Source organism: Stenella coeruleoalba (genome assembly GCF_951394435.1).
Source record: "Stenella coeruleoalba genome assembly, chromosome: 2".
NCBI classification, from domain to species: domain Eukaryota; kingdom Metazoa; phylum Chordata; class Mammalia; order Artiodactyla; family Delphinidae; genus Stenella; species Stenella coeruleoalba.
The window spans coordinates 78,179,310-78,206,671 of NC_137147.1; the positions used below are offsets into that span (position 1 = coordinate 78,179,310).

The 27,362-nt window shown below is 36.0% G+C and overlaps 1 protein-coding gene across 1 annotated transcript in view; it reads right to left on the reverse strand.

Annotated features, from left to right (window-relative positions):
- The window catches only part of AQR (aquarius intron-binding spliceosomal factor), a 114,680-nt gene that overhangs the window by 77,381 nt on the left and 9,937 nt on the right, over positions 1 to 27,362 (reverse strand). Inside the window, exons 4-13 of the mRNA XM_079914292.1 lie at positions 25,831 to 25,866; positions 21,854 to 21,974; positions 19,478 to 19,618; positions 17,705 to 17,773; positions 16,556 to 16,656; positions 14,091 to 14,167; positions 10,843 to 10,907; positions 9,595 to 9,711; positions 7,533 to 7,646; positions 5,715 to 5,818 (exon numbers count right to left, since the gene is read on the reverse strand). Coding sequence (XP_079770418.1) covers positions 5,715 to 5,818; positions 7,533 to 7,646; positions 9,595 to 9,711; positions 10,843 to 10,907; positions 14,091 to 14,167; positions 16,556 to 16,656; positions 17,705 to 17,773; positions 19,478 to 19,618; positions 21,854 to 21,974; positions 25,831 to 25,866 — 945 coding nt within the window. The remainder of the gene's footprint in view (positions 1 to 5,714; positions 5,819 to 7,532; positions 7,647 to 9,594; positions 9,712 to 10,842; positions 10,908 to 14,090; positions 14,168 to 16,555; positions 16,657 to 17,704; positions 17,774 to 19,477; positions 19,619 to 21,853; positions 21,975 to 25,830; positions 25,867 to 27,362) is intronic.

Below are 27,362 nucleotides of genomic sequence, written 5' to 3' on the forward strand. Positions count from 1 at the left end.
CAGACCGGGGCACGAACCCGCGTCCCCTGCATCGGCAGGCGGACTCTCAACCACTGCGCCACCAGGGAAGCCCGACAATACTTTTTCATATTAATACCAAGACATTATTAAGTTTTTTTCTCACTGTCTTTACATATACAGTGACAGTGCAATAATGGGTAAAACTGGTGGCACGGATCAAGGCAGTGGCACCAACCAGTACAGTAAGTGGTCCCAGCATTCCTCAATGTGACACAGTTATTGAAACAAACAAAAAAAAACCCACCAGTTTTGTTTAAAAATGTCCTTGATGAAAGAGTAAAAAATTATTAAGGTTATTAAATTTGGACTTGAGTATCTGTTTTTTAAAAAATCTGTGTGACAGAGTGGGAAGTACACATTTTGCACACAATTTTTACTTGTGTAAAAAGAATGTTCGTCAGAACGACTGACAAACTAGTTATTCAGAGTTGAATAACAGCAAAAAATCTGAACAAAATAAACCTATCTTCAAGGAAAATAACTGACAGTATATGTTGCCAAAGATAAAATTTGAATTTCAGAGTGAAAAACTGAAATTTTGAAAAGCTTGCATTTGTCACTACTTACCTGACAGCTTTCAACCACTCAAATACAGTTTCATTACCCCCCAAAGCCCCTCAAACTCTCTATCCCTGTCCCTGGTAACCACTAATATGTTTTCAATCTCTATAGATCTGCTTTTTCCAGAAGGTCAAATAAATGGAATCATACATTATGTAGCCTTTTGACGCCGGCTGCTTTCACTCAGCATAATACATTTGAGATTCACCCACACTGTTGTGTGTATCTGTAGTTGGTTCCTTTTTATTGCTGACTAATATTCCATTGTATGGATATTTCCCAATGTGTTTATTTACTCACCAGTTGAAGCATATTTATATATTCCAGTTTTGACAACTATAAAGCAAGCCACTATATATATTTCTGTACAGATTTTTCTGTGAATGTAAGTTTCCATTTCTCTTGGGTATGTCTGTGAGAACACTAGATCGCACAGTAAGCACATGTTTCTGCAAGAAACTATCAAATTTTTCCAAAGTGGCACTACCATTTTGAATTCTCATCAGCAATGTATGAGAATGACACTTGCTCCACATACCGGTCAAGAGTTAATACACTGTTGTTTTTATAAACAATTCTAATAGGTACATAATGAAATCTCATTATGATTTAAATTCGCTTTTCCTAATGACTAATGATGTTAGGCATCTTTCTATAGGCTTATTGAAATCTATATATCTTCTTTGGTGAAGTATCTGTTCAAATCTACAGCCATTTTTTTTATTAAGCTGTTTTCTTATAATTGAGTTCTGAGACTTCCAGATACCAGTCCATCATCAGACATGTATTTAGCCAATATTTTCTCCGAGTTTGGGGTTTGTCTTTCATTCTCTTAACAATGTCTTTCAAATAGAAATTTTTAATTTTGATGAAGTCCAATTTATCAGCTGTTTCCTTTAAAGACCGTGCCCTGGTGTCTACAGAAATCTTTGCACAAAGCACAATCACAAAGATTTTCTCCTATATTTCCTAAGTTTTAATTTTGATATTTAGGTCTATGATTCATTTTGAGTTAATTTTTGTATAAGATGTGAGGAATGGGTCAAGTTTCATACTTTGCATATGGCTGTCCGGAACCACTGCTGAAATTATTTCTTTTCCACTGAGTTGCCTTGGCACCTTAGTCAAAACCCAACTAACCGTATACGTGTGGTCTATTCCTGAACTTGACCCTGTTCCACTGATCTATAATGTCTACCCTGTTTTCAATACCACAATGTCTTGATTACTTTAACTTTATAGTAAGTCTTGAAATTAGGTAGTGGAAATTCTCCAATTTTGTTCTTTTTCAAAATGGTCTTGACTATTCTAGTTCCTTTGCCTTTCCATATGAGTTTTAGAATAAGCTTGTCAGTTTATATCAAATATCCTGCTGTGACTCTGATTGGAAATGCATTGTATCTATAGATCAATTTGGGCAGAATCCACACCTCAACTGAGTCCTCTCATCCATGAACAAGGTATATCTCTCCATTTTTAAAATCAATTCACTTTAATTGCACAGACTTCCTTAACATGGTTTCAGATACCACAACGAAACTTTCAAGAAATCTATCAACTGTCAAGTTTTGATATGTATCAAAGAATAATATTCCTAAATATGAAAAAGCTTTTAAAATAAACTTCCCTCTGTGTAAGAGTGGATTATCTTCATTTACTTCAGGCAAAATAATATCTTAAAACAAACTGAAACCAACAACAGATCTGCAAATCCAACTGTCTTTCATTAAGCCAGACATTAAAAAGATATGCAAAACTGCAAAACAATGCTACTCTTCTCACTATGTATTCTTTTTTTCATTATGGAGTATATATTTTTCATTAACAATATGTATGAAATATACAATGGATTTTACTTGATTTTTAAAATAAATTAAATATTTAAAATTCCTCTACTTTTAATTTCTAATGTAGTAAATATAATGGCTATAATCCACATTAAAAAAGTTCTTTGTGATCCTCAATGATTTGTAAGAGTATAAAGGAGCTCTATGGACAAAAATAAATTCCCTGGACAGACGATACAGCTATTAAATGTAAGAAAAAAAATCTACAAAAGTGCTTAAAAAATATAATATTTTTTGTAATCTTTTGGTGAAGAAGGCCTTCTAAATAAAACATTTGTGGGCTTCCCTGGTGGTGCAGTGGTTGAGAGTCTGCCTGCCGATGCAGGGGACACAGGTTCGTGCCCCAATTGGGAAGATCCCACATGCCGTGGAGCGGCTAGGCCCGTGAGCCATGGCCTCTGAGCCTGCACGTCCGGAGCCTGTGCTCCGCAGCGGGAGAGGCCACAACAGTGAGAGGTCTGCGTACCACAAAATAAATAAATAAATAAATAAATAAATAAATAAAATAAAACATTTGTTACTGTTATTAAAAAGAAGACTGAAAGATGTGATTAAAAATTTAAAACATCTGTAATAACAAAATATACCATAAACAAAGTTTGAAAGGGAGAAACTGAGACAAAATAATTGCAACAGAACTAGACAAAATAATAATATCCAGGTTCCTGGATATATAATATAGAAGTTCCTTATTTAAAAAAATCAATAAAATGACAAACAATGGAATACAAAATAGCAAAGGATAACAATCAGAAAGTAACATACAATCACAGAATGCAAGTAAAACAATGAGAATCTTTTTGTCCTTGGATTGGCAAAAATGAAAAACTAATTTACCTAGTGTTGGAAGGGAGAGAAATAAATCTTCAAACACTATTGATGTAAGTGTATAATTGGCATTTTTTTGGAAGATAGTTTAGCAATATGTAACAAAATTTAAACACATAAACCCTTTGAGTCAGCCATTCTGCTTCTGGGAATCAGTACTAAAATTTTAAAAACAGAACTAAAAAGAATGTTCATTGACTAATTGTTTGTTATAGTCAAAAAATTTTAAATTAAAGATCCGTCAATAGGTGAGTGATTAAAAAATAGTATGGTAGGGCTTCCCTGGTGGCGCAGTGGTTGAGAGTCCGCCTGCTGATGCAGGGGACACGGGTTCGTGCCCCGGTCTTGGAAGATCCCACATGCCGCGGAGCAGCTAGGCCTGTGAGCCATGGCTGCTGAGCCTGCGCGTCCGGAGCCTGTGCTCCGCAACGGGAGAGGCCACGATGGTGAGAGGCCTGCGTACCGCAAAAAAAAAAAAAAAAAAAAAAAAAAAGTATGGTAGACCTGTTCAACAGAACTCAATGCCATTATTTAAAAGAAGGAAGTAGACGTGTGTGTTACTGTAAGTTATTACATATCCTCATATGAAAATGAATGACCAGACTAATCTCAGTTTGCTTCAGTTTAAATAGCCAATTAACTACACATAAATTCTCCCCAGAGTTAAGGAAAATGAGGAGATAACAGAGCACAGTGGTCAAAAGTTAGGACTCAGAATAAAAAAGAATGAAATCTTGCCATTTGCAACAACATGGATGGACCCTAAGGCCATTATGCTAACTGAAATAAGTCAGAAAGAGAAAGACAAATACTGTATGGGTCACTTATATGTGGAATTTAATGAGTCACTTATATGTGGAATTTTAAAACAACCCTCCCCCCCAAAAAAAAACAAGCTTACAGAAACAGGGAACAGATTGGTGGTTGCCCAAGGCAAAGGTGGGTGAAATGGTAAAGAAGATCAAAATGTACAAACTTCCAGTTATAAAATAAATAAGTCACGGGTATGTAATTGTACAGCATGGTGACTATAATTAGTAATAATGTACTGCATATTTGCAAGTTGCAAAGAAAGTAGGTCTTAGATATTCTCACCAAAAGACCAAAAAGTTCTATATATATGGAGATAAATGCTACCTAGACTCGTGGTGATCAATTTCACAATAAATACAAATATTAAATCATTGTGTTATAAACCTGAGACTAATATGTTTTATGTCAATTATACCTCAAAAAAAAATAATTAGGGCTCAGAAGTCAGACTACCTAGGTTCAAATCCTATCTTTGGGGCTTCCCTGTTGGCGCAGTGCTTAAGAACCCGCCTGCCAATGCAGGGGACACGGGTTCCAGCCCTGGTCCAGGAAGATCCCACATGCCGCGGAGCAACTAAGTCCAGGCACCACAACTACTGAGCCTGCGCTCTAGAGTCCATGAGCCACAACTACTGAGCCCATGTGGCACAACTACTGAAGCCCGTGTGTCTAGAGCCCATGCTCCGTGATGAGAAGCCACCGCAATGAGAAGCCTGTGCACTGCAATGAAGAGTAGCCCTCACTCGAAGCAACTAGAGAAAGCCCGCGCGCAGCAACGAAGACCCAACGAAGCCAAAGATAAAATAAAATAAATTTATAAAAAAAAAAAAATCCTGTCTTTGCCACTTACTTGCTGTGTGACTCAGGCAAAGTACTCAACTCTTCTGTGCCTCGGCTACCTTATATGTAAAATGGTACCTACTCCTCTCACATGAATATTTTGAGAATTAACTTATTTATATACTAGTAGAGTACCTATCACAAAGTAAATAAATGTATGCTATTATTGCTATTTTCAAAAAAGTATACTTAACAGAGATGGCAGAGAACATTACAATTTAATAAATTTTAAACATGCAAAATTTTTCTTATGTCTAACCTCTAATATCACATAGGATGAACATTTACTGGTTTCTGTTGTATGTTGTTTACGACTGATGGGATACCAGCTTATATTCTACTCTAAAAAAATTTGAGATCTAGGAAAAATATATAAGTTATAAAAAATAAAAATTTTACCAAAATAAAGAGAAGATGGGCTTCCCTGGTGGCGCAGTGGTTGAGAGTCCGCCTGCCGATGCAGGGGACGCGGGTTTGTGCCCCGGTCCGGGAAGATCCCACATGCCGCGGAGCGGCTGGGCCCGTGAGCCACGGCCGCTGAGCCTGCGCGTCCGGAGCCTGTGCTCCGCAACGGGAGAGGCCACAACACTCAGAGGCCCGCGTACCACAAAAAAAAAAAATAAAATAAAGAGAAGATGTATAATTATATTTAAGTGACTCAAAGATAACAAATGCTAGAGAGAAGCACTAGTTCTAGTTGTCAATAAACAGTAGTGCAACAAGTAACATCACCTAAAGTAGTGCAAAAGTAACTAAAACCAAAAAAGAAAATTAAAATTCAGTTGTCCTTTCATATTGCCTTACCTAAGAGGTCCAAAACACTTGATCAAGGATTCCCGAGTATCTACTTCTGCAACATTTGAGAGGGCGAAATCATAGAGCTCAGGGAAATGTGCAAAAGCAGCTCTCTAGAAAAGAACAGAATTAATTAATTAATCAATGCCTACATATTAATATAATAAATTACAACTTATATACTGCATAATGGAAAAAAAATTTTTTTAATTAATGCAATTCTCCTTATATGCTTCTCATATGTGACCTCTGCCTTATTCAAAAGCATTAGATTCAATGGGAAAAAAACAAAATTGTTCTAGCCGGAGAGTATAAAGAATCAATGTTCAGTTTCTGATTTCTAAAACTGTATTTTGAATATAAAGGAAAATAGCCAGGAAGGCCAGCTTCACTGACAGGAGAAGAGAAAGAACAAAACAAAACACTTTGTGATCAAGAATTGGCCTAACAAAACTATAAGAAAGTCTCAAGGGCAACTCCCAATGAAGATGTATCTCAAGGGAGAGGCCTACAGCATAGTGTGCTTGTGCCCTGCTTTACTTTGGAACTCTGGAAAGAGAGAACCTCGCAGGGTAACACCTCCAACCAACGTGGGGTAAGCCGCAAGGAAACAGAAAGAGCAGCATCATGCTGATTTGATTAAGTGTGTGTGAAATAACATTCTTAGTCCTCCATAATGCTCATGTGGCACTGGGAAGATCCACAAGTTTTCATGTGCTCTGTACTGGATGACACAGAAGGTTGCCAAGGTTATCGATGAGCCTGCCATGAAACAACTACAGGCAATGGCAAAATGACCCTGAAACCAAGCCTGAAAGTGAGCTGCCTGAGCTAGGAAATGAAGGCGAGTCAGCTCCCAGGAGGACTCCAGCACCATCAAGAACAAGGGCTGGGGGGCTTCCCTGGTGGCGCAGTGGTTGAGAGTCCGCCTGCCAATGCAGGGGACACGGGTTCGTGCCCCGGTCCGGGAGGATCCCACATGCCGCAGAGCAGCTGGGCCCGTGAGCCATGGCCGCTGAGCCTGCGCGTCCGGAGCCTGTGCTCCACGACAGGAGAGGCTACAACAGTGAGAGGCCCGCGTACCACAAAAAAAAAAAAAAAAAGAACAAGGGCTGGGGCCTTGTCAGTAGGCTGACAACCAAGTTCCAAGGGAGCAGTCATTGTGCCTTGCTGGTGGCCAAGAGAACAGCCACACACCACACCCGCTGTGGTCACTTCAAGGGCAGAGGCAGAAGGACAAAAACACTAATGTTCTGAGAAAAGCAGGAAAACATGTCTGAGCTGATTATGAAAGACAATTTGAACTTAAGTTTGGCTGAGTCTTTACCCAAAAAAAGACTCTTTAAAATGTACAGAACTGAATTACTTTAAATTGAGAAATAAAAGCTGCCACCAGACAAAACTGAGTTCAAGAGCAAAATGTGCTCAGTAATAGTAACAAAGGTACTTTTGGGGCACATCTGAGCTGCACTGGTAAATTTCAGTCCCATTACATGTGTTTATCTTTAAAATGTACAAAGCACTTACACATACTTTGTCAAGTTGAAATACCCTTTCATAAAATAAAACTGATACTTAAACACACTAAACTGGCCCAGTAACTAATATTTTTTGAGTGTCAAATATCAATATACTGAGTCTCAAGATTGAGAACTATAAAAGAAAGCATTCTTTTTCATGAATTCATCAGAATTAGCAATATTTTAAAAATTCAAGATGAACACACTATTAAATTAGTACCTTTCCTATTTGTACTACATAAAACCTAAATTATTTATGACTCAACTTCATGGAGCAGACGCAAAGGCTATAATGCATTTCAATTACCTGTAGAGAAGTAATTCTATCATAGTGAATCGTAGTCATCTCATTCTCTGTCAGAGCATTTCCAGTCTGATCATTAATCTCAAAACCAGTATAGAACTTAAGCATGTCCAAAAGCTGAAAGGATACATTTAAATTAATAAACTGTGTAAACATGAGAACAAGAAAGCAAAAATACGACAGTATTAAAAATAATAAAATCCACATACCTTCTTAGAGGTACTGAAAAGCTTTGGAATGTAAACATTGCAACAAACATTTCAGCACATATGCAAACGTGTTTTATTTATGTGAGCATAAAGTATATGCCTTGTGAACAAACTGTTAAGTCTATTTCATACACATGGTCTACTTCTACAGGAAACAACTTCAACTGCAATCCCAATACTAAAGAGACATTAAGGAACTAATCAAAGAAAGTCAATCATTTTAATGGAAAAAAAAATCTATCTATATAGAACTATACCATTAGAGGGAACTCCTGAGGTCTTATGCCACTTAAAATTTTTCTGATGAGGGTTTTGCAATTCACAATTAGAGATACTCTTCTCTATGCTTCTATTAGAAAAAACAGCAAGGTGGGAAAAGCTAAGCTAGTCATTCCTCTCTTCGGTCTCCATGACCATCAAGCTTTCTTTGGCTTAGTTCCTGGTGCATTAAGAAGGCCTGCTTTCCCCCTGTGCTGGCAGTATCAACAGAATCAACAGAATTTGGGGCTCCATTCGCCCCCAATTTTTATTATTCTTAATTCTAATCTATGGCAGATCAGATATTAGGATTTTTTAAATTAATTTTTATTGGTGTATAGTTGATTTACAATGTTCTGCTAGTTTCTGCTGTACAGCAAAGTGAATCAGTTATACGTATACGTATATATGCTGTTTTTTAGATTCTTTTCCCATACAGGCCATTACAGAGTATTAAGTAGAGTTCCCTGTGCTATATAGTAGGTTCTTATTAGTTATCTATTTTATATATAGTAGTGTCTATGTGTCAATCCCAATCTCCCAATTTATCCCCCCCAGATATTAGGATTTTAATGTATTTTAATATATGCAACAAATCACTGGGTAAAATTAATAAGAGAATAGGAAAAAAAGGAATGCTCACAGATACAAGATAAAAGAATTCTTAGGACAGTGTGCAAATACACACACGAAAATTTTATCTCCAGCTGTGATCTGAAAGGTGAGTGTTAGAAGTCTGTTAGAAGACTTTTCTTCTGGATGACATTACAGGAAATGGGAAACCTTAATAGTGTGTCTTCCTACCCAAGGCAGTAAACAAGGTTCACTTGCCTTCCAACTCAAGGCAGCAGTCTAAGTGTATATGTACTTCCACACTATCAACTGCCTCTGTCACCCTCGTCTTATGCAAAGAGAGCCATGATATTAGGGCACAGTTCACTCGAAAGTAATGCTTATCATCTATTAATAGTCCACAGTGGTTACTGACATAGAATCAAAATATATATGAGTATGTGGGACTACATCACACATAATTTAGTCCAATAATAAAATCACATATGATTAACAAAACGTTTATCTGAATTACCTAATCGCCTCAAATTTAAAATGCTTAATTGTTTTACTGTTTACATTAATAAAATGAATATTCAGAAGAGAAAAAAAGGTTATAATATAAAATTAGTATAGGCCACCTATACAAGAAGGCATCCGTTTCGTATATTAAGACTTGGTTTAACTTTTTTTTTGGCGGTACGCGGGCCTCTCACTGTTGTGGCCTCTCCTGTTGCAGAGCACAGGCTCCGGATGCGCAGGCTCAGCGGCCATGGCTTACGGGCCCAGCAGCTCCGCGGCTATGGGATCTTCCCGGACTGGGGCACGAACCCGTGTCCCCTGCATCAGCAGGCGGACTCTCAATCACTGTGCCACCAGGAAAGCCCTGGTTTTACTTTAAAATGACTAATGAGGAATTTACATCATTCAATTCAGTATGTAGCAAAATATATATTGCAACCAGTACTCCCAGGTGCATGGCAAAGAAAGAAAAGATTGATTTAGAAATGAAAACAATAAATATGTTCAGATCCACCAGTGCTCACCTGGGAAAAAAGATGGCCATCCTCTTCTCTACGAACAAGATTGGAAAGGTAACAGTGAACCAAAAGGTGGGAGTCATCCAGGATGGTATTAAACCAGCGTCTTGTGGGGAGGAGGGCCTAGAGAAAATAATCACCACAGCAATAAGTCTGCATGCTCTCCCAGCGACAGGTGAAGTCTACTGATACATAGTGCAGAAGTGCTAATCACATACAAAGTACCCTCAGCCCCCCAAAAGACACTCTGCACAAAGCAAAGGGTCTGGTCCATGCTGTAAATAAATTCAGTGGTAATGTTTCTAAATAAAATCCAGCACTGGAAGAAATCTCAGATACCCTGGCCACTAGTTTGCAAACAAAATCCTATATGAAATCCCAATATGTATTGTGTGCAGGTTTAAAAATGGGGAAAAGGGAGTGGAAAACCCTAAATGGAGATCCCTTTCTCAGTTTCCTCTTCCCATATCATTCTTTGACAGTCAGAAAGACAATACTGAGAAACTATGACAATCACAGTTTGGAAACCACTAATCTAGTCAAATACCCTCATGTTAAAGGAGAGGGTACTGAGATCCTCAGAGATTACAGTTACTGGCAGAGCTGGAATCTCAATGAAGATCTCACGAATGACTGCGAGTCCAATACTCTAATCCTCATGTCTAGAAACCACCCTAGCTCTCCTGATAAGGAATGAACAGAAAGGATTTTCTTTCAATTTTCTGCATTAAAGAGGGAGAGGAAAGGAATGGAAATGAATTCAATCTGAACTATACCAACTCTGCATCTGAACTCTGTATCAAAATCTTGCACCCAGTAGCATGAAATCTTTTTTAAAAATCTTAATTTTAAAAATTGACTATAGCAAGCAGCTATATCTTTCTTCATCAATAATATTAGGCACATTTAGAAAAGTGAGATGATTAAAGCGATGGCCATAAATCTACAACTTCAGCCCTTTTTAAAACTCTACATAGGGGTATTAAATATGACACAAAATAAATTGCCATTGCTGGACTCGTGTTTAATAACTACACTAAATAATGTTTTTTATACAAATGCAGCCATTTGACAGTCATCTGAAAACTTCAAGGGTCAATCACTTTTGACTTTCTTCTCTATAAGACATTTTGAAATAGGTACAAACAAACTAAGGCCAGTTTGAGGTGATAAAGAAATATTTCATATATAGTCACAGGCTTAATCTTAGCCGTCTTAATGATTATGCAACAGAAGTCACTGCACACTTCTTACCTCTAGATCAATCATAAGTTCAATAAATCTTTCACAATAATGAACTTTGTCCATAGTGACAGGTTCTAGACATAACAGAGAAAACATGTTAAAACTTTCTTACTTAGGGCGTTTTATGGTACTGTATCTTAAAATTGGCAGTTATTTAGTTATTTAAACAAGGTTATTTGTCTCATTCATCAGGATTGGACTAACTATGGTTCAGAGCACAGACCTCACATATATTTCAAAAAGGGCAGGCCTTACCCTTACAGTAAGCTCTATAAATATGAGAAAATGAAAAATGCTGCTTAGATGAGAGAAACATTTTAAAAATCAGACGTGCAAAAATATTTTTAAAGTGTTAATTTTTAAAAATGTGTACCAAGTGATTAGATGTTGAAAAAAATTGAATAGAAAAACTAGAAAGGCAGTTTTATCTCAGTTATTGACCTACTTTCCTTATTTTCTTCACATACTAAACATCTAGAATTTCTTTCATATGCATAAACACATACACGTATGTGTACCTGTATACACACAAAGATATATATATATATCTCTTTAAAATGCACAGAAAATGGGTGGGGAAGATACAAAGGGACAATTTTTGTGACTTTTTTTCACTGTACATGTATTAACTGACATTAAAATGTCAATGACACGTAGAGCAATAAAATATTTTTTAAATCACTATCTTGTGTTATTCATGAGCATTAATGTACTATTTTTAAAAACATTTTTGTTTTTAAAAGAATTACAAACCTTGTGACATGACATGCTTTCGGATTACAAATGTCTTTTTTTTCTAATGTCAGAAAATGTTCTGCTATTTTACCAGCTGAAACCAACCTGACAAGACTGTTTCAATTGAAGAGGAGATAATTTCAGGGTCCCTAGGCTAAGGACTCCCAGCAGCAAATAAACCAGTGCTAGACCTGTAGAAGGCATCCTACAAATGCTTAAATAAATCCACTCTTTTACTTGTAGCATACAGGAAAATAGAAGGCTTTATGTGAAGTAAGAAATATGAATACTTTTGTAACTAACACATGCCCATAATCCAAACCCTAAAATAACATAACTATAGAATTTCACAGCTGGAAAAGACCTCAGAGAACATCTGTACTACCTCTTCATTTTCCAGGTAAGAAACTGAGGACCAGAGGAAAATAACTTGATAAAAGTATAGAACAAAGTAATGGCTGGTTAGAACTGGAATCCAGGTTTTCTGAGACATAGTCTAGGTCACACAGCCACTAAAACTAAAGAATTTAAAGGAGCGACTTTTAAATTAAATCCATTCAAATCGGTCCTCTGTTGTATCTTTTCTTCCTTATTATTGTCAAAGGAAAATAATTTTGTCCAAAATTTTAAAAGTGAACAAGAGCTGTATTTGTATTTTTATTTATTGCTTGAGAAAATTACTGGCAATGGCCTATTTAAAATTAGAACGTGATGCTTGGTACTCAATTTCTGAGTTCTGGTGGATAAAACAGCATATTTTTACACTAATTGGCCCTACTAGGCATAATTCTTCAGAGCTGAAGCCCTGTTATTTCAGTTTCAGACATCAATATATCCTTATTGTTTGCTTTTTATGTGTATTGTGTATTTTTCCTTTCTTCTGATAGCCGTCCTGACATCTCAGACCACCCTATACAGATTTCCTTTATAACAACTGATATGGACAGGTTGTCTGTAATGACCCTGTAAAATGAAACTACACACAATCTTTTTTACTCTTTTATAAATTAGTTTTCTATTTCCTAACTATATATTCTATCTGTTTTTATGCCCTCTCTGAACTGGCACACTATTTTCATCACCTTGTTGGTTCCTTTGCCAGAAAGTTAACAAATTTTGATTAAAGCTCAAGATCAATCTAAGAAATTTTCTTTTCTGACAATATATTATGACAATGGCAACAGCTAGTAGTTTATAGGATGTTAAAATTACTGCAGGTCCTATATTGTTGTATTTACTTGACTTTCAAACCTTTCTACGTGACATCAATTTTTTTTTTTTTTTTTTGGCCACGCTGCGTGGCTTGTGGGATCTTAGCTCCCCGACCAGGGATTAAACCCAGGCCCACGGCAGTGAAAGCACTGAGTCCTACACACTGGACCATGAAGGAATTCCCAAGATGACATCAATTTTTATGACCCTAATTGTTACAGACATTACTGGTGCTCATTATTACTATTTGTGCCAAGGAAACCAAATCTAAGTCTTCTTTCCAGGTTTAAGGTTCTTAACTGAAAGATTTAAATACACAAATATTAAGTGACATAGATTACAAGCATATGACAATTTTTTCTTTATACTGATGCTGGTAGTAATACTGATATTATGCCCCAAATCAGGTACCATAAATTAGCATTTATAGCATTAGTATCTACTCGTCACTGAATTACAGGTGTGATTTTCCATTGTAAACTATTACTTGGGGGAGGGCAGCAACATTTATAAGTAAATAATTGTTGTATTTCAGTTTAAACAAAGCTACAATCTGATTCATATATATGCTATAATCTCTGGTGCATATAAATATGGTACACCTATAGCATTGTTCTTAGATTATATTCCAGTTAGAAAATAAAATATTAACAACCTATGACATATCATACATAAATGCTTATAAAGAACTTGCGAACCCAGAATAATGTAATTAGCTCTTCCTGGTACATAGGTCTCTCACTCACACTCACACACACACACACACACACACACACACACACACACACCCCTATCTATATACAGTATAATCATGATATATTTTGAAATTTATACTCTACATAGCATATATTTATATATGTTTCACCAATAAATGGGGGCCACGATGGAGGAAAATCCTTCCCATCTCATCTTGTAGCTCATCTCAAAATAATTCTCCTCTTCCCCTAACAATATTTGATATTGCTTGAAAACACTACTCAGCAAATTGTAAATGCCATGTAGATAGGGTCTGTGATTGTCTTGTTCACCATGTCCCAGAACCTTGTTCAGGACCTGTGGCTTATAAGCAAGCTCCAAAAATAAATAAATGAACATTTTAATAACCATGCTGGTGCCCTTAAATTAGGTGAATTTCTAAGGCAGCCACGATACTCAGACTGGTAACTTATTTGAAAGGGGAAGGACATAACCCCTTGTCAATATAATTTAAAATCACTCTGAGAGCAGTTTTTAGACTAAAGATTAGTGAATACTATATGGGAATCTAAATGGTAACTTCACAAATGAGCTGAGAAGAGGAAGATAGTTACCAGAAAGTGGAACTGATTTCAGCACAGAGATAAACTTCTGGATGAGCTGTGAAAGAAATCTTCTTTCTTGATAGGCTCTAAAATCAGAGAGAACAAACAGTGACCAAATTATTTTTGAGAAATAATTATTTCAAAAGTAAAATTTAAATGCTGAACAGCCTTTCTTACACTGTTCAAAATGTTCCATTTCTCTCTGAAATGAGGACCATAATTTAAACACACAGCTTCTTCTTTGAATGTAAATACAGCACTACATGAAGAAAAGAAGAGCCTCATTACTGGCCTAATAAACCAGCCAAGAAAGCATCTCTATCTTCTTACTGTAAAAGTTTTCACTTGTGATTTAAAGGTCAGAACTAGAAAGTTTTCAAAATTTCATTTACAGTCTGCTCTTGAAACATAAAAAATCTAACATTTCAGTATGTAGTTAAAATGAGATAAGCAATTACATACTTTAATATGTTTAAACTATTAAACAGAGTATTACGATGTATAAAAATTAAATGTTAGTTTAAAAAACAACTTTTTACTCATTACTAATTTAAGATGCACTATGTACCAACTAATCAAAAAACAATCATAAGGTACTGGATGGCTACAACTGATTATGCCAGTCCTGGTGGAAATAAAAAGGAGGAGAATGACTAAAATATACTTGAAATGACAAGTCATAAAATATAATTAATAGCACAAGCCAGCATTAATAAAACTGGCTGACATTAACTGAGCACTTACTGTGCCAGGATGTGAGCTGTGTTAAGTACATCATACAAAACAGTCTCATACTGACGACAGTCCTACGAAACAGGTACTATTGTCTTGATTTCACACTGAGGCTCAAGGAGGTACAGTAACTTGCCCAAATTTACACGGCAGGTGAGTGTGAAACCTAGTTAAGTCTGATTGTAGAACCTATACTCTAAACAACTATACATAGTCTAATCATTATGAAAAGACCTGATGTTTCAATAAGAAACACAGTCTGTTTTAGGAGTTCAGAAGAAGAAAGCACTGTGGCCTAAAGTAGTTGGTGTGGAAGAGCATTTAGAAGGTTACCCTTCAATTAAGTGGAGTAGAGTGGAAAGGGTAGTTAGGGAAGGAATGTTTACAAAACAATGAATAGTCTATCGATTTGGCATTAAATCATATTGAGGTAACGGGAAGAGAGAGTTTAAATTTTTTAGAAGTAGTCAAATAATGCAAAGATATCATGTAATTAGCCCAATCAAGAGGCTATTGGTTAGAAAGATACCATGGAAGAGATGAGACTGGAGTTCGAAGTTAAAGAAAGGATATTCCTATTCTGACCCTAATATCCTGTCCTTATAGCTCTCACCTCCTTACTCCCAAACTTGTTTCTCTGATATCCAGCTTTTTTCAGTTCTTCGCATTTTCAGTAATCACCAGCAAAACTCCAAGCTTCACTTCTTTTTGTCCTCAACCCTCTTTTCATAGTTTACATACTCACTACATAATCTCACTCATACTCATGACTTCAGTTACTATCTACAGGTGTATACAGACTACTCTCCTAAGTGGAGGAAAAAATAAGAGTCAGAAGAAGTTATCATAGGCCCAAGGGAAGCGAGTCCTAAGCATATAAGCAAAGGGAAAAAATAGTGAGTGGAAAAGAGCACTTAAAGATGAAGAAAGAAAAAGGATCACTGCTGGAAGAGTCAGAGAGTAAATAAGGCAAGAACACAGTTAGACCAGCTAGCCTCAAAGAGAGAGCGGAACAAATCTCTTAGAGTATACAGATTCTTCCCCTGTGTCCTACTAACAGCACTTTGTTTGATGAAATAAATAATTGCTACTAGACTTTTATCCAATTGGTAATACTTACTATTGAAATACCCTGCAACCCTCATCTGCTTCCTTAATTGTTATACTTGATTTATTTTTCTCCTTAGCATGGACCACCATATAATATACCATATAATTCATCTGTTATTTGCTGCCTTCCCCAACTAGAATGTAAGCTCCACAAGAGCAGGAATTACTTTCCATTTTCTTCTCTGCCACAACCCCTATACCTATAATAGTACTCAGCAAAATAATAAACACTCAATATTTATGGAATGAATGACTGTATAAAATGGAGTGTATTAGTCATTGTTAAGAGTGCAGGAGTAAGAAAAAGAAAGATAAGTTGGAATGATAGCCTGCGGACTGTGGAGAAAATTGAGAACCATCCACGACAGGGACTATGATGGACAACAGGCAAGGGGAAGACCCAGTGATACACTTATGACTGGAGCAGAGATAAGGGAAAGGAGAAAAACATGGTGAAGTTTTGGCTTCTCCCTTGGACCTTTGAGAAAAATATTCCTATGACAGTCTAAGTGCTTCTTACTCATTTATTTGGTTCAGCAGTATGTAAAGGAAACAACAAATCAAGTCAGCAATATCTAAGACTCACAACCCAGCATAAGAAACCAACATGGAACAAAGCTTTGGCAACATACTGTTCTCTTGCTTCTGGATCCATCTTTTCATCATTCTTTTTAATCAAGTTCCAGAATTTTCTTAGTTTAGGTGTCTTTTTTAATTCTAATTCCAATCGTGCCTGAAAGAGTGATGTGACATTAAATTATCAGTAACCCCAAAGCTTACAAGGATAAAGATTAGATCAACTATTAGGTAGTTTTCTAATGTATGGATATAATATAGAGCAATGGGATAAAACCAGAAAGCAACATGACAAAACCTGAAAACTAAGAAACGAATACCTATATTTTAAAGAACTGTTCAATTCTGACACTTGTTAATAGAAAAAAATAAGACAGAAGAAACTGCCTTTTCTAGTCAAGATTTTAAGCTCAATAATACATTTTTTTCTGATTTCTAAAATTAAGGACTTTAATTTGAAAAATGAGCATTAACATTTAGGAGCATTAAAGTTCAAAAAAAGGGTCTGAAACAATGAACATAAAAGAGCTATCACAATAAGGAAATGCCCACACCGCCACATTCTTTCTTACCGCACTTATCTATTTTTAACTTAGTATTAATTATTTATACGTGCCTGTTTTCACCTTCATCAACTGTACCTATGAATGAGCCTGCCTATCTGGGCATCTACAAAACCACCCAAGAGCAGGAAATGGAATTCTGAATACAGTATTGGACTGAAATTTGATAGTTTTAACTTTATTCCCTAAGATCTGATAATACTGGCACATATTATCCAACAAGAATTTGATGAGAAAAATGAAGTTGCTAATACTAAACATAATTCTGATCTTCTCCTATAGCTGTATGTACATTCCAATCAAGAAAAATAAAAAATTCAAGTCTGTATTTAGTCTCATCCAAAGACATATATACGAGTAATAATATTTTAATAAATTAACTCCTCTCTGAGCACAATAGATATCACCTTATTTCACCTTACAATAATGAAATCAGGTGAAACGTATGCTAGCTTACATATAAAAACTTTAAAACGGAAAAAACTACATCTATGATAAGTTAATGCATAGTAAATTAGACAAATTTTGTAAGCAGGAAAGGGGACTTTTAGCTACCATTTTATATCCATATTAAAGCTACACAGTCTAAAACCACATGTTCCACTTATAAATATATGTAAGTTTCTGAAATTAGATACTTACAGGCTGTAAGCCCATCCACATTGGAAGGGAGATAAGCTGCTGCACTTGACTCCGTATCAAGTCTACTTCCTGTTTAAAGCATGAAGAAACCAAGTATATAAACACACCAGCACTTTAACCTAAGTCTTTACATAAGGCGCGTACTGCCTTTTTAAGTCCTGGGGGAAAACATGCCATCAGTATTTTCAAATGAATGATATTTTATTATTAAGAAGTTCAATACTTTTTAAAAAAGATACAGTCAAGCCTCATTATTTGTAGATTCCATATTTGTGAACTCATCCACCTGCAAAAATGTATTTGTAATCCCCAATTCAATATTCCCAAAGCTTTTGTTGTCATTCATTGTCAGCACAGAGCAGAGAAAAACGTGAGCTGCCCGACACACACATTTCCAGCTGAGGCTGGACAAGGTGATGCTCTGCCTTCTTGCTTCAGCTCTCACATTATACACTAGCATCTTTTTTTGGTCTATTTAGTGCTACTTTTTTCACATTATTGTGTTTTTTATTGGTGATTTTGCTATTTAAAATGGCCCCAAGCACAGGACTGAAGTGTCGTCCAGCGTTCCTGGGCGTTAGAAGGCTGTGATGTGCCTTACAGAGGAAATATGTGTGTTAGATAAGGTTTGTTTTAAGTTACAGCACTGTTGACCACGAGTTCAATGTTAATGAATCAACAACATATATTACATAAGGTGACTTTAAACAGAAACACATAAAACAGTTATACGCTGATCAGTTTGTTGTGACCAGAGGCTTGCATGAACCTAACCCTGTATTTTCCCCAAGAGCAATGGTTCAGTTATAGCTAATTCAGTGTTCGCAGCTACTTTATAGAGCGTAGCTACCTCAAATAATGAGAACTGATGGTAAGCTGAAAAAAATCAAGTATTTCAATAATAAGCTAGCTTTTAAGTTAATTAAACCTAGCACCAAACTACTAATACTAATTAAATCTTGGTTTTGTTCAATTGCTGACAAGGAATCACATCTATTTATATTTGCTTTGTTTAATTTAATAAATGTTAAAGAGATAATAGTGACATATCATAAATCTTTTTCTTATGTCTTTACAAGATCCATGTGAGGTACTACATGGAAACAGATAATAATCATCCATCTACCAAGACTGTTTTCAGGGAAAGAAAAAACCCCATGCATTCTCCTGTATGGGTCTAAATGCACTATCAGTTCAGAAGCACCTATCTTTAAATAAATAGGTATATACCTTCAGATAACCACAGTAGAGAAGCACGAGTGAAATAGTAATTACGGTAAATATTAATTTTTTAGAAGATAATCCTATGAAGAATGAAAAGTGTCATACACAACCCAAAAGACTTTCAAAGATCACCCATAACCACCCCTACACAGTCAACTCAAAACATAACTCTCCTGCTGACCTGCCAGCTTCTGCATGAAGTATGACTGAGAAGTAATGAAACCATGTTTCTGTGTATAGCTTACACACACAGATCTCATTACTCAATGTTAATATTAGACCCTTTGCTGCTCTACGTCTGGAGAACTTCAGCTCTTATTATCATTTTACTTAGAGGCTAGATAGAGAAAAGGAGTGATCAAGTCTAAATCTATTAAGCAAACAGATCTTATAAAAAGATTTTACTGAGAAGGGGCTGAAATCAAGCTGTTAGCATTATCCTCATTCCCCACTACTATGAAGAGTTGGCTACAGAGGTAATCTCATCTACATTCAACTGAAAAGAACAAGAAAACTTGAACGTTTCCCCAAAAGATAAAGAAAAATTACCAAACTATTGAAGCAATGATCAAGAAAAAGCAATAAGACTGTCTGTTCATGGAGTGAAAATTCACCATCAGTTTCAGCTAATGCCGCTTTCAAGATACACTTGAAAAAGAATGGGAAGTCATCTGGCTTCTTCTTAAAAGTCTGAAAAGAGAAATAAAAATTCATTTTGAAATGGCTTGCTCACCTCTTCTCCTTTAAGCAAACACTGGTGGACTTTTTAGTAGTCCATTAACAATACCTAATAATTACAAAAAGATTATTTGCTTTCTTATTAACGGTAGCAAGTCAAATATAGGTTTCTGGCAGGACTATGTGAGAGTTGCAGAACCGTTCAGCTAATAAAATAATGGCTTCGGGCTTCCCTGGTGGCGCAGTGGTTGAGAGTCCGCCTGCCGATGCAGGGGACGCGGGTTCGTGCCCCGGTCCAGGAGGATCCCACATGCCGCGGAGCGGCTGCGCCCGTGAGCTGTGGCCGCTGAGCCTGCGCGTCCAGAGCCTGTTGCCCCGTGACGGGAGAGGCCACAACAGTGAGAGGCCCGAGTACCACAAAAAAAAAAAAATAATAATGGCTTCAATTCCTTTATTTTTTCTTCAAGGATTAGGCTGGTAATTAGCTTAGGCTTTGTTTTCTTATTAAAGATCTAAAGTGTTTTAACTCTTCTAATTTAAACAAAAGAAACAACATCTTTAGCAAAAACTAAAGTCTTCCCACTCTAATCTCAAAGACAGCCTTTCCTTTATATTCTCTTTACTCTTAACATATAATGTTAAAAAAAAAGGTAAATAATGTAAATATATTCAAGCCTCTCTGTGATCTGCCTCCCCACCTAGTTCCTTTCTGTTACTTACCTCTCCCTTCTTTCATAGGCATGTGCTCCAAATGTGTGGCCTACACTAGCTGTTTCACTTACTTCCCTACAACGGGTTTCCACCCACAGCACTCCCTGAAGTTGTTACAGCTGTCAAGTGCAAAGGACTCTTACCAACACTCAACCCCTTTTCAATGTGCTGAAGGCTCCTCCTCCTTTGTCACTTTACAGACCAGTGTTCCTAGGGTTCTAGCCTCATTCTTCTTTTCCCCCTCCCATTACTTCAACTACCATATGCTAACGATTCTAAATACACATTTTCAGTCCAGGTTTCTCTAGACCCTTAGATTCCTTTGTCTACTAGACAATTTCACCTAGATATTGCAAAAGCAATTTAAACTCAGTAAGTCCAAAACTCAATTCAATAATTTTGTACCCTCCAAAGTATTCCTCAACCCTCTTCTACCTATCTTGGTAAATGGCACTCTCATCCTTTACATTCAGTTGCCCAAGCCTGGAAGGTTATTGGAAATAATACCTCTCCCAGCTAAAGCTACTTCAATTATCAAGTCTAATCAATTCTACTTTCCAAACCTGTGTGTAACCTCTTCTCTTTATCTGTATTGTCTTTTCTCTGTTTCAAGCTCTAATCACCAAAGTGGTTTTTATAACCTGCAAACTGATCAAGTCATTCTCTGGCTTCCCTCTCCCTTCCTTTGGTAGTTCGAAGCAACTTCAAGAAATCCCTAAGATCTCTCAATAAGACACAAGGCCCTTAGTTTACTCTGGGTTCTAATCTGCCATATGATGGTTGTCACTTAATGAATATTTCAGTGAAGTGTCCATGGTTTTATCTTAAAGAATGTTAACACCTTTTCATTTTGGAGACCATCCCCTCAAAAGAGATGACAAGTACCCATGCCTTTCCTTATTTAAAAAAGTATGACTGGAGGGGAAGAAACTCTTTTGATAAGCTGACCATTTCATGGTGGCCAAAGAAAGCCAAAATTTTGGACCTCTACTAGCTGATCAAGCCTCTACTACAGTAGCACAAAGAGAAAATGTCAGTCTATTAGAAATGTCAAAAAGGGAAAACAGATCCCAAATCAGAGACAAAGAGAAAATTGAAATTACAATATATCTGTCTCAACTTTGGAAACACTACTTTATTCACATAAAACTACAAATATATACCCCCTGCTGTGAAACAAGACACTGAAAAATATCTCATTTAAGCATTATCTGTTTGTGCTACTTAATATAAATTTGACTTTATCTGATGTAAAAGTCTTTATAACTCATGCCACTCTGTTTTAAGTTCAAAGCAGAAAAATAACTCCACATTCATAATTTTTCAATTCACAGTAAATTAGTTTAAAGAAAGTATTGAAACCGAAAGAAATCTAATATTATTTTTCATACACCCATTCTTTTTCTCAACATTTAATTTATTACTGGATAAAGTTCTGTTCTAAAAACATTATTTATTTTTGGTAAAAAGTGTGCTACTTTGTAATGGCTTAAGTGAGCACAGTAAGAAAGCTATGAAGTAATTTAAATCTGTTACCTCCCATGCAGGGACATTTTCTCTGAACTTCTCATTCACCATACAGCAGATTGACATTAAATAGGCTTTGCTGGACACTTCTGGAGAATAATTCATCCAGAGGTAATTTTCAAGATACTGGCTGTGGAAGAATGAAAAGGCATAGAATATTTCATTAGTTACCACCACTTCTTTGTAATATATCACTCCCCTGAAAAAGCCTAATTATTTATAACTTTTTCAAAATCTATATTTATAGTTTGAGAATCCTTCACAAATTTACCTATAATGTAGGTCAGTGCTACCTACTATAAACATATGTAGCAAATGTGGCTTTGGAGAATGAGTCTTATACTTTTAAAGCAGGAAGACCTCAAAGGTTATTGACATATATAATTATCACCATTAGAGCACTGGATATTCCCTTATCTAAGGCATTTCGTGGAGTAAAAAATAAAAATATCTGGCAAGTGTCAGCTCTAAAATGGAATGATATGATGGGCAGCTTCACAGAGAAATGTATCTGAGAAATTAACATGAACTCACATCAGGACCAAATGATTTCTGGAAACTAAGAGACTTAACAAATCAAAAAGAGGATTTGTTACTTAATTTACAAGGTATTCAACATAAGTCAGTTTTCAAGGTAACTGGCATTTCCCCCTCAAGATGCCAAAATTCTTATTCTAAGACTTTGGTGAAAATATTCCTAAACAAAGTAAGTATTTCTGATTTCTAAAACAAAGCTTAGCCATTTCTTATTCAGAGTAATTATAAACATCAGTTACTGTACGGGGTTGTAAAATACTCTCAAGCACTAATGCACAAAAGGACTTTTTGTTCCCATTTTAAATCACTCCACACGTATTACTTTTCAATTGGTTACCAGTGCACGTGCACATACTTGCACCCACACGCAGAGTTATGCATTTTAGATTCTGCTATAGCATATAATTTTTCTACTTTCTCTTATTCTTCAAAGGTCTGCTCACATTGGTATTTCTATGGGTCTATCTTTAGCAATCATTCTTGCTTAATTTGCAAGAGCCTAGGAAACCGGTAAATAGTATTTTATCCTAAACAATGGCCAAAAGGCTCCAAGTTAGAGACTACTCTTTCATAAATAAAATGCATGAAACTTTGTATCATTCTTTTCTTATAAGCTTAAATTTTTTCCTGAATTATGCCCTTTAGAACTTCCATTACCAAGTCTGTTAATGTGAATCTGTCTGAAATCTCTTCATTTCATGGCAGTTTAGCTGGTGATAGAATTCTTTCTAGGTTGATAGTTCTACTTTTTTTCTATGTACTAGTCTCATACTACTATCTTCTCTATCATTACAATTGAGAAGTCTACAATCAATTTGTTCTTCTTCCTCTTTTAGTAATCTGTCTTTTTCTCTCTAGCAGATTTTAAGATCTTTACCCTGTCACTGTTCCTCTGTTCACAATTTGCTATATATACTTCCTGAATCTAAAAGACTCATATGTTTCAACTGTAGAAAATTCTTAGCCATCATCTCTTCTAAAATGACACTCCTTCATTCTCTCTAAATCTCTTCTGAAACTCCTAATGGATCTTCTCATTCTAGCATCTAGATCTCTTAATTGCCTTGTACACTTTCCATCTTTATTTCACTTTGCTATTATTTGTTAATTTCCTCAGCTCTAAATCCCCATTCATTAATTCCCTCTTTAGCTGTGTCTCATCTATTTAATTTGCCCATTGAGTTTTTAAATTTCAATGATTTTTATTTTCATTTTCCCCCAAACTGTCCATTTTTAGTGTCCTGTTTCTTGTTCACATATTCTATGTGTTCTATTATGCCCATAATAATTTTAAACATGATTGGACAGTGTGTATCAATTATATAATTACCTGGGATTTTCTGGGGGTATCTAATTCTATTCTTTATTGTTTCAACTAAATCTTGCTTTAATGTGCTTTGTAATTGGGAGTTTGAACTCATCTTTACCAGGCTTTTAGCTGTAGGATATTTTTGCAGTATAGTTGGAATACATGTCCTTTCAGAGTATCTTCATATTTGTTCCTGCCAGATGCCCCACAGATATCATTGTCTTGCCAGAGTTTTTAACAGTAATGTCTTGGGTATTATCTGACTACACAGCAAACTCCAAACCTATTCTTTACATTTTTCAGGTGATGAATCTGAGAATATTAGAGTCAATGATTTGCCCAAGATGATGCAGTTATCTCCATGATATACACATGATACAGAACTGACTCCAAACTACATCTCTTTAATCCAAACGTAAGGATTGTTCAATAATTCCTTGATTCTATTTTGGCAATCACAGCAAATGTAATCTATATAATAACACGTCCCTCTTACGCATTTCATCAAAGATTCAGTTCACTCTCCTGTACCCAGGCACCTCCTCCATGCCATCTCAGTTTTCACTCTAGCAAGAGACCATCAATTATCTCTATTACAAACTTGAGACTCATTATGTCTGGAGGCTGGCACAGAGAAAATGGCATTCTAACCCAGAAATTATTATACATAAAAGTTCCTGGAAGGTAACAACCCCCTTTTTCAGTTATTAAAAATCTTTCACTGGGTTTCCCTGGTGGCGCAATGGTTGGGAGTCCGCCTGCCGATGCAGGGGACACGGGTTTGTGCCCCGATCCGGGAGGATCCCACGTGCTGCAGAGCGGCTGGGCCCGTGAGCCATGGCCGCTGAGTCTGCACGTCCGGAGCCTGTGCTCCGTAACGGGAGAGGCCACAACAGTGAGAGGCCCGCGTACCGCAAAAAAAAAAAAACAAAAAAAAACTTTCACTGTCACTGATGCCTTCAATATGCTCTGCTGCTTTTCTCCTTCAGTCCCTGCAATTCTCTTGGTATCTGATATTTGCCAGGACCATAGAATTCTGGCTTTATCCTAATCATATATCAGCATCCTCTTGATTTTTATTTACTTTCCTTCTGAAAGATGGCATGATATGATAAAAAGGGCATATTAATCTAAGGGCCAGATGGACCCAATTTCTAGCCTCAGTACTCTCTATAAAATAAGGAAACTCTTACTGGGATTATCATGAGGATTAAATGAGATCAAGTATTCAGTGACAATACAGTTCTTAGGATATAGTAGGAGTCTATTTACAAGTTAATTCATAGCTATAAACTTCAATTTCTCTCCGTAAAAATAATAAGAACACCTACATCAGGACATTTTTTGTGAGGATCATATCAGTGTATGTAGGGAGAAACAGTTGTTACTAGAGACTGACTTCTGATGCAGACTAGACCTCAAGAAGTGTGGAGAAGTGGAAAAACCATGAGCTTTGGCATCAGACATTGGCATCCCAGCTCTGCTAGTTACTTAAATGCATTACCTTTAACAAATAACTGCTCTGACCTCAGTTTCCTCCTTCACTAAGTGGAGAGTAGAATACTGACTTTGCAGGGTTTCTGTGAGTGCTCTGTATGTAAAATGTTTAACAATGTGCCTAGCACAAGGTTTAATAAATGGCAGATACTACTATCATCAACAGCAACCTTGGCTTTTACTTCCAGCCCACTGGCCACACCTGGTTGTAATATAATCTAAATTGTAACCTAAAAATTATATATTCTCTTCATCTGAAATATTTATCAGTGGCTTAGGTCAGAACAATGCTGGCTTAGTAATAACAAGTTAGCCTGGAAGGAAAAAATGGCTACAGAATGCATTCCAATTTACTCCCATTATCACTAGAGGAACCAAAGAAGAGTTCAGAAATTGCTCAGCACACACTATCTTAATTAGTGAAAAACAACTCAAAATACAAGTTACACTAATAACGGAACATCACCTTTGAAAACAAAGGCTATCATACACGTATTCCAAAATAAGCCAATCACAAAAATATAAATCTTTTAAAATTTATAATTATTTTCTTATCCACTCACAGAAATGTACAGAAAACTTAGCTAAAAGTTAAGTCACACTGTCATCTTTAACTTCATCAAAGTAAAGCCTTTAAACTCACCTAAATTCCAAGAGCATTATCTTTCTGATGGCAAACCTAAAAATATAAAAATAGTAAAAATATTTAAATAGAGAAAATAAACATTTCTGAGTTACTAATGCAGATGTATTTTGGAATCTTGTTTTAATTTTGACTCACATATCAGAATAATTATATTTATTTATGCATTGAAAAAAGCAAATTTTCTTTTTATTTTTGTTTGTATTTTGTTTCAGATAGTTTACTTTATTTTTAAAAACTGTCTAAGAACAGTTACTTATATCCTACCCATATAACAAACACAATCAGCACCATGACATACGAGGATACAACACATACATTAATAAGCCAAGTAATTTTAATCAAAACACAAGTGCTCATCAATATTCATAATATTAGATCACAACTGCCAAAAGCTAGCCTGTCTCAATTTCTTAAACACTGACTAACATTCTTCCATTTAATAATCAAATGAAAACATTCTGCTGAAATCATGGCCTCCTATAAGCACAAGGGACACATGTATCTATATCACAAATATGGGAATCAGGCTTCTGTAGCCTTGACATTAAGTTTAAAATATTAGAAAATTGTGGAGGGAATATCAGATATCTCTTTATATACTTTAAAAATCAGAGTGTTTTGTTTTATATGGATAAATGATGCAGTAGTTACAAGGTATCCTTCCAAAGGTAGGTTCAAACGTCCACTAATTTAGTTTTATCATTTTGTATATTGACAATAAAGTAGCCAGACCAGAACCATGCCACTGGATATTAGCCTCCAGCTTTGAAAATTAAATCAGTATGCATTATAAATTTATAATACCCCAAGAGACCATTATCCTGTCAAAATCCTATTCCACTGATTTCTGATCTCTTAAATAGTTTCACTGAGCAAGCAATGTCAGAGAACTTTAGTGAGAATGAAATGAAGGATCTAACTGTGCAACAGCACAAAGACAGAACACTGCCAAGGCACTGGCTTCTACAGCCAGCAAAGCCACTGAGAGGATACAAAAGCTTGTGTTGTACACTCTAGATCTCCAGCTGCAGGCATTTCACTTTACATGTGTGTTAGACAACAGAATTCAGGCCCTGCTATGCAAATACCTGCACCCTTAATTTCTTCAGCCACAAACAGGACCTCATTGATGAAAGAAAGAAAATCTTGGTTCACGAGATAGATCAGTATTCTAGTCATGATTTAGTGTTACCTTGGCAACATCTTTAAACACCCTGGGACCCAGTTTCCTCATGTACAAAAGAGGTGAAGTGGTCAATTTTTTTTTTTCCTGTGGATGACTGGACAAGTGAAAAATCAGTTTTGATGGGTCAAGATAATGCAATCTTATAGTAATCTTGGTGGTATTCATTAAATTGGGGGTTTTACACTTCTGCCAGTAAACTTTCTGAGACAGATAAAGAACTTAACTAAAGGTATACATATAAGATATAAAAATGGGTCTAGAGACTAGATATTATGCCAGAAAATCTTTAAAGATAAGGATGAAAAGTATAAGAAATAATGAGAAATATAAATAAAGGATTTGG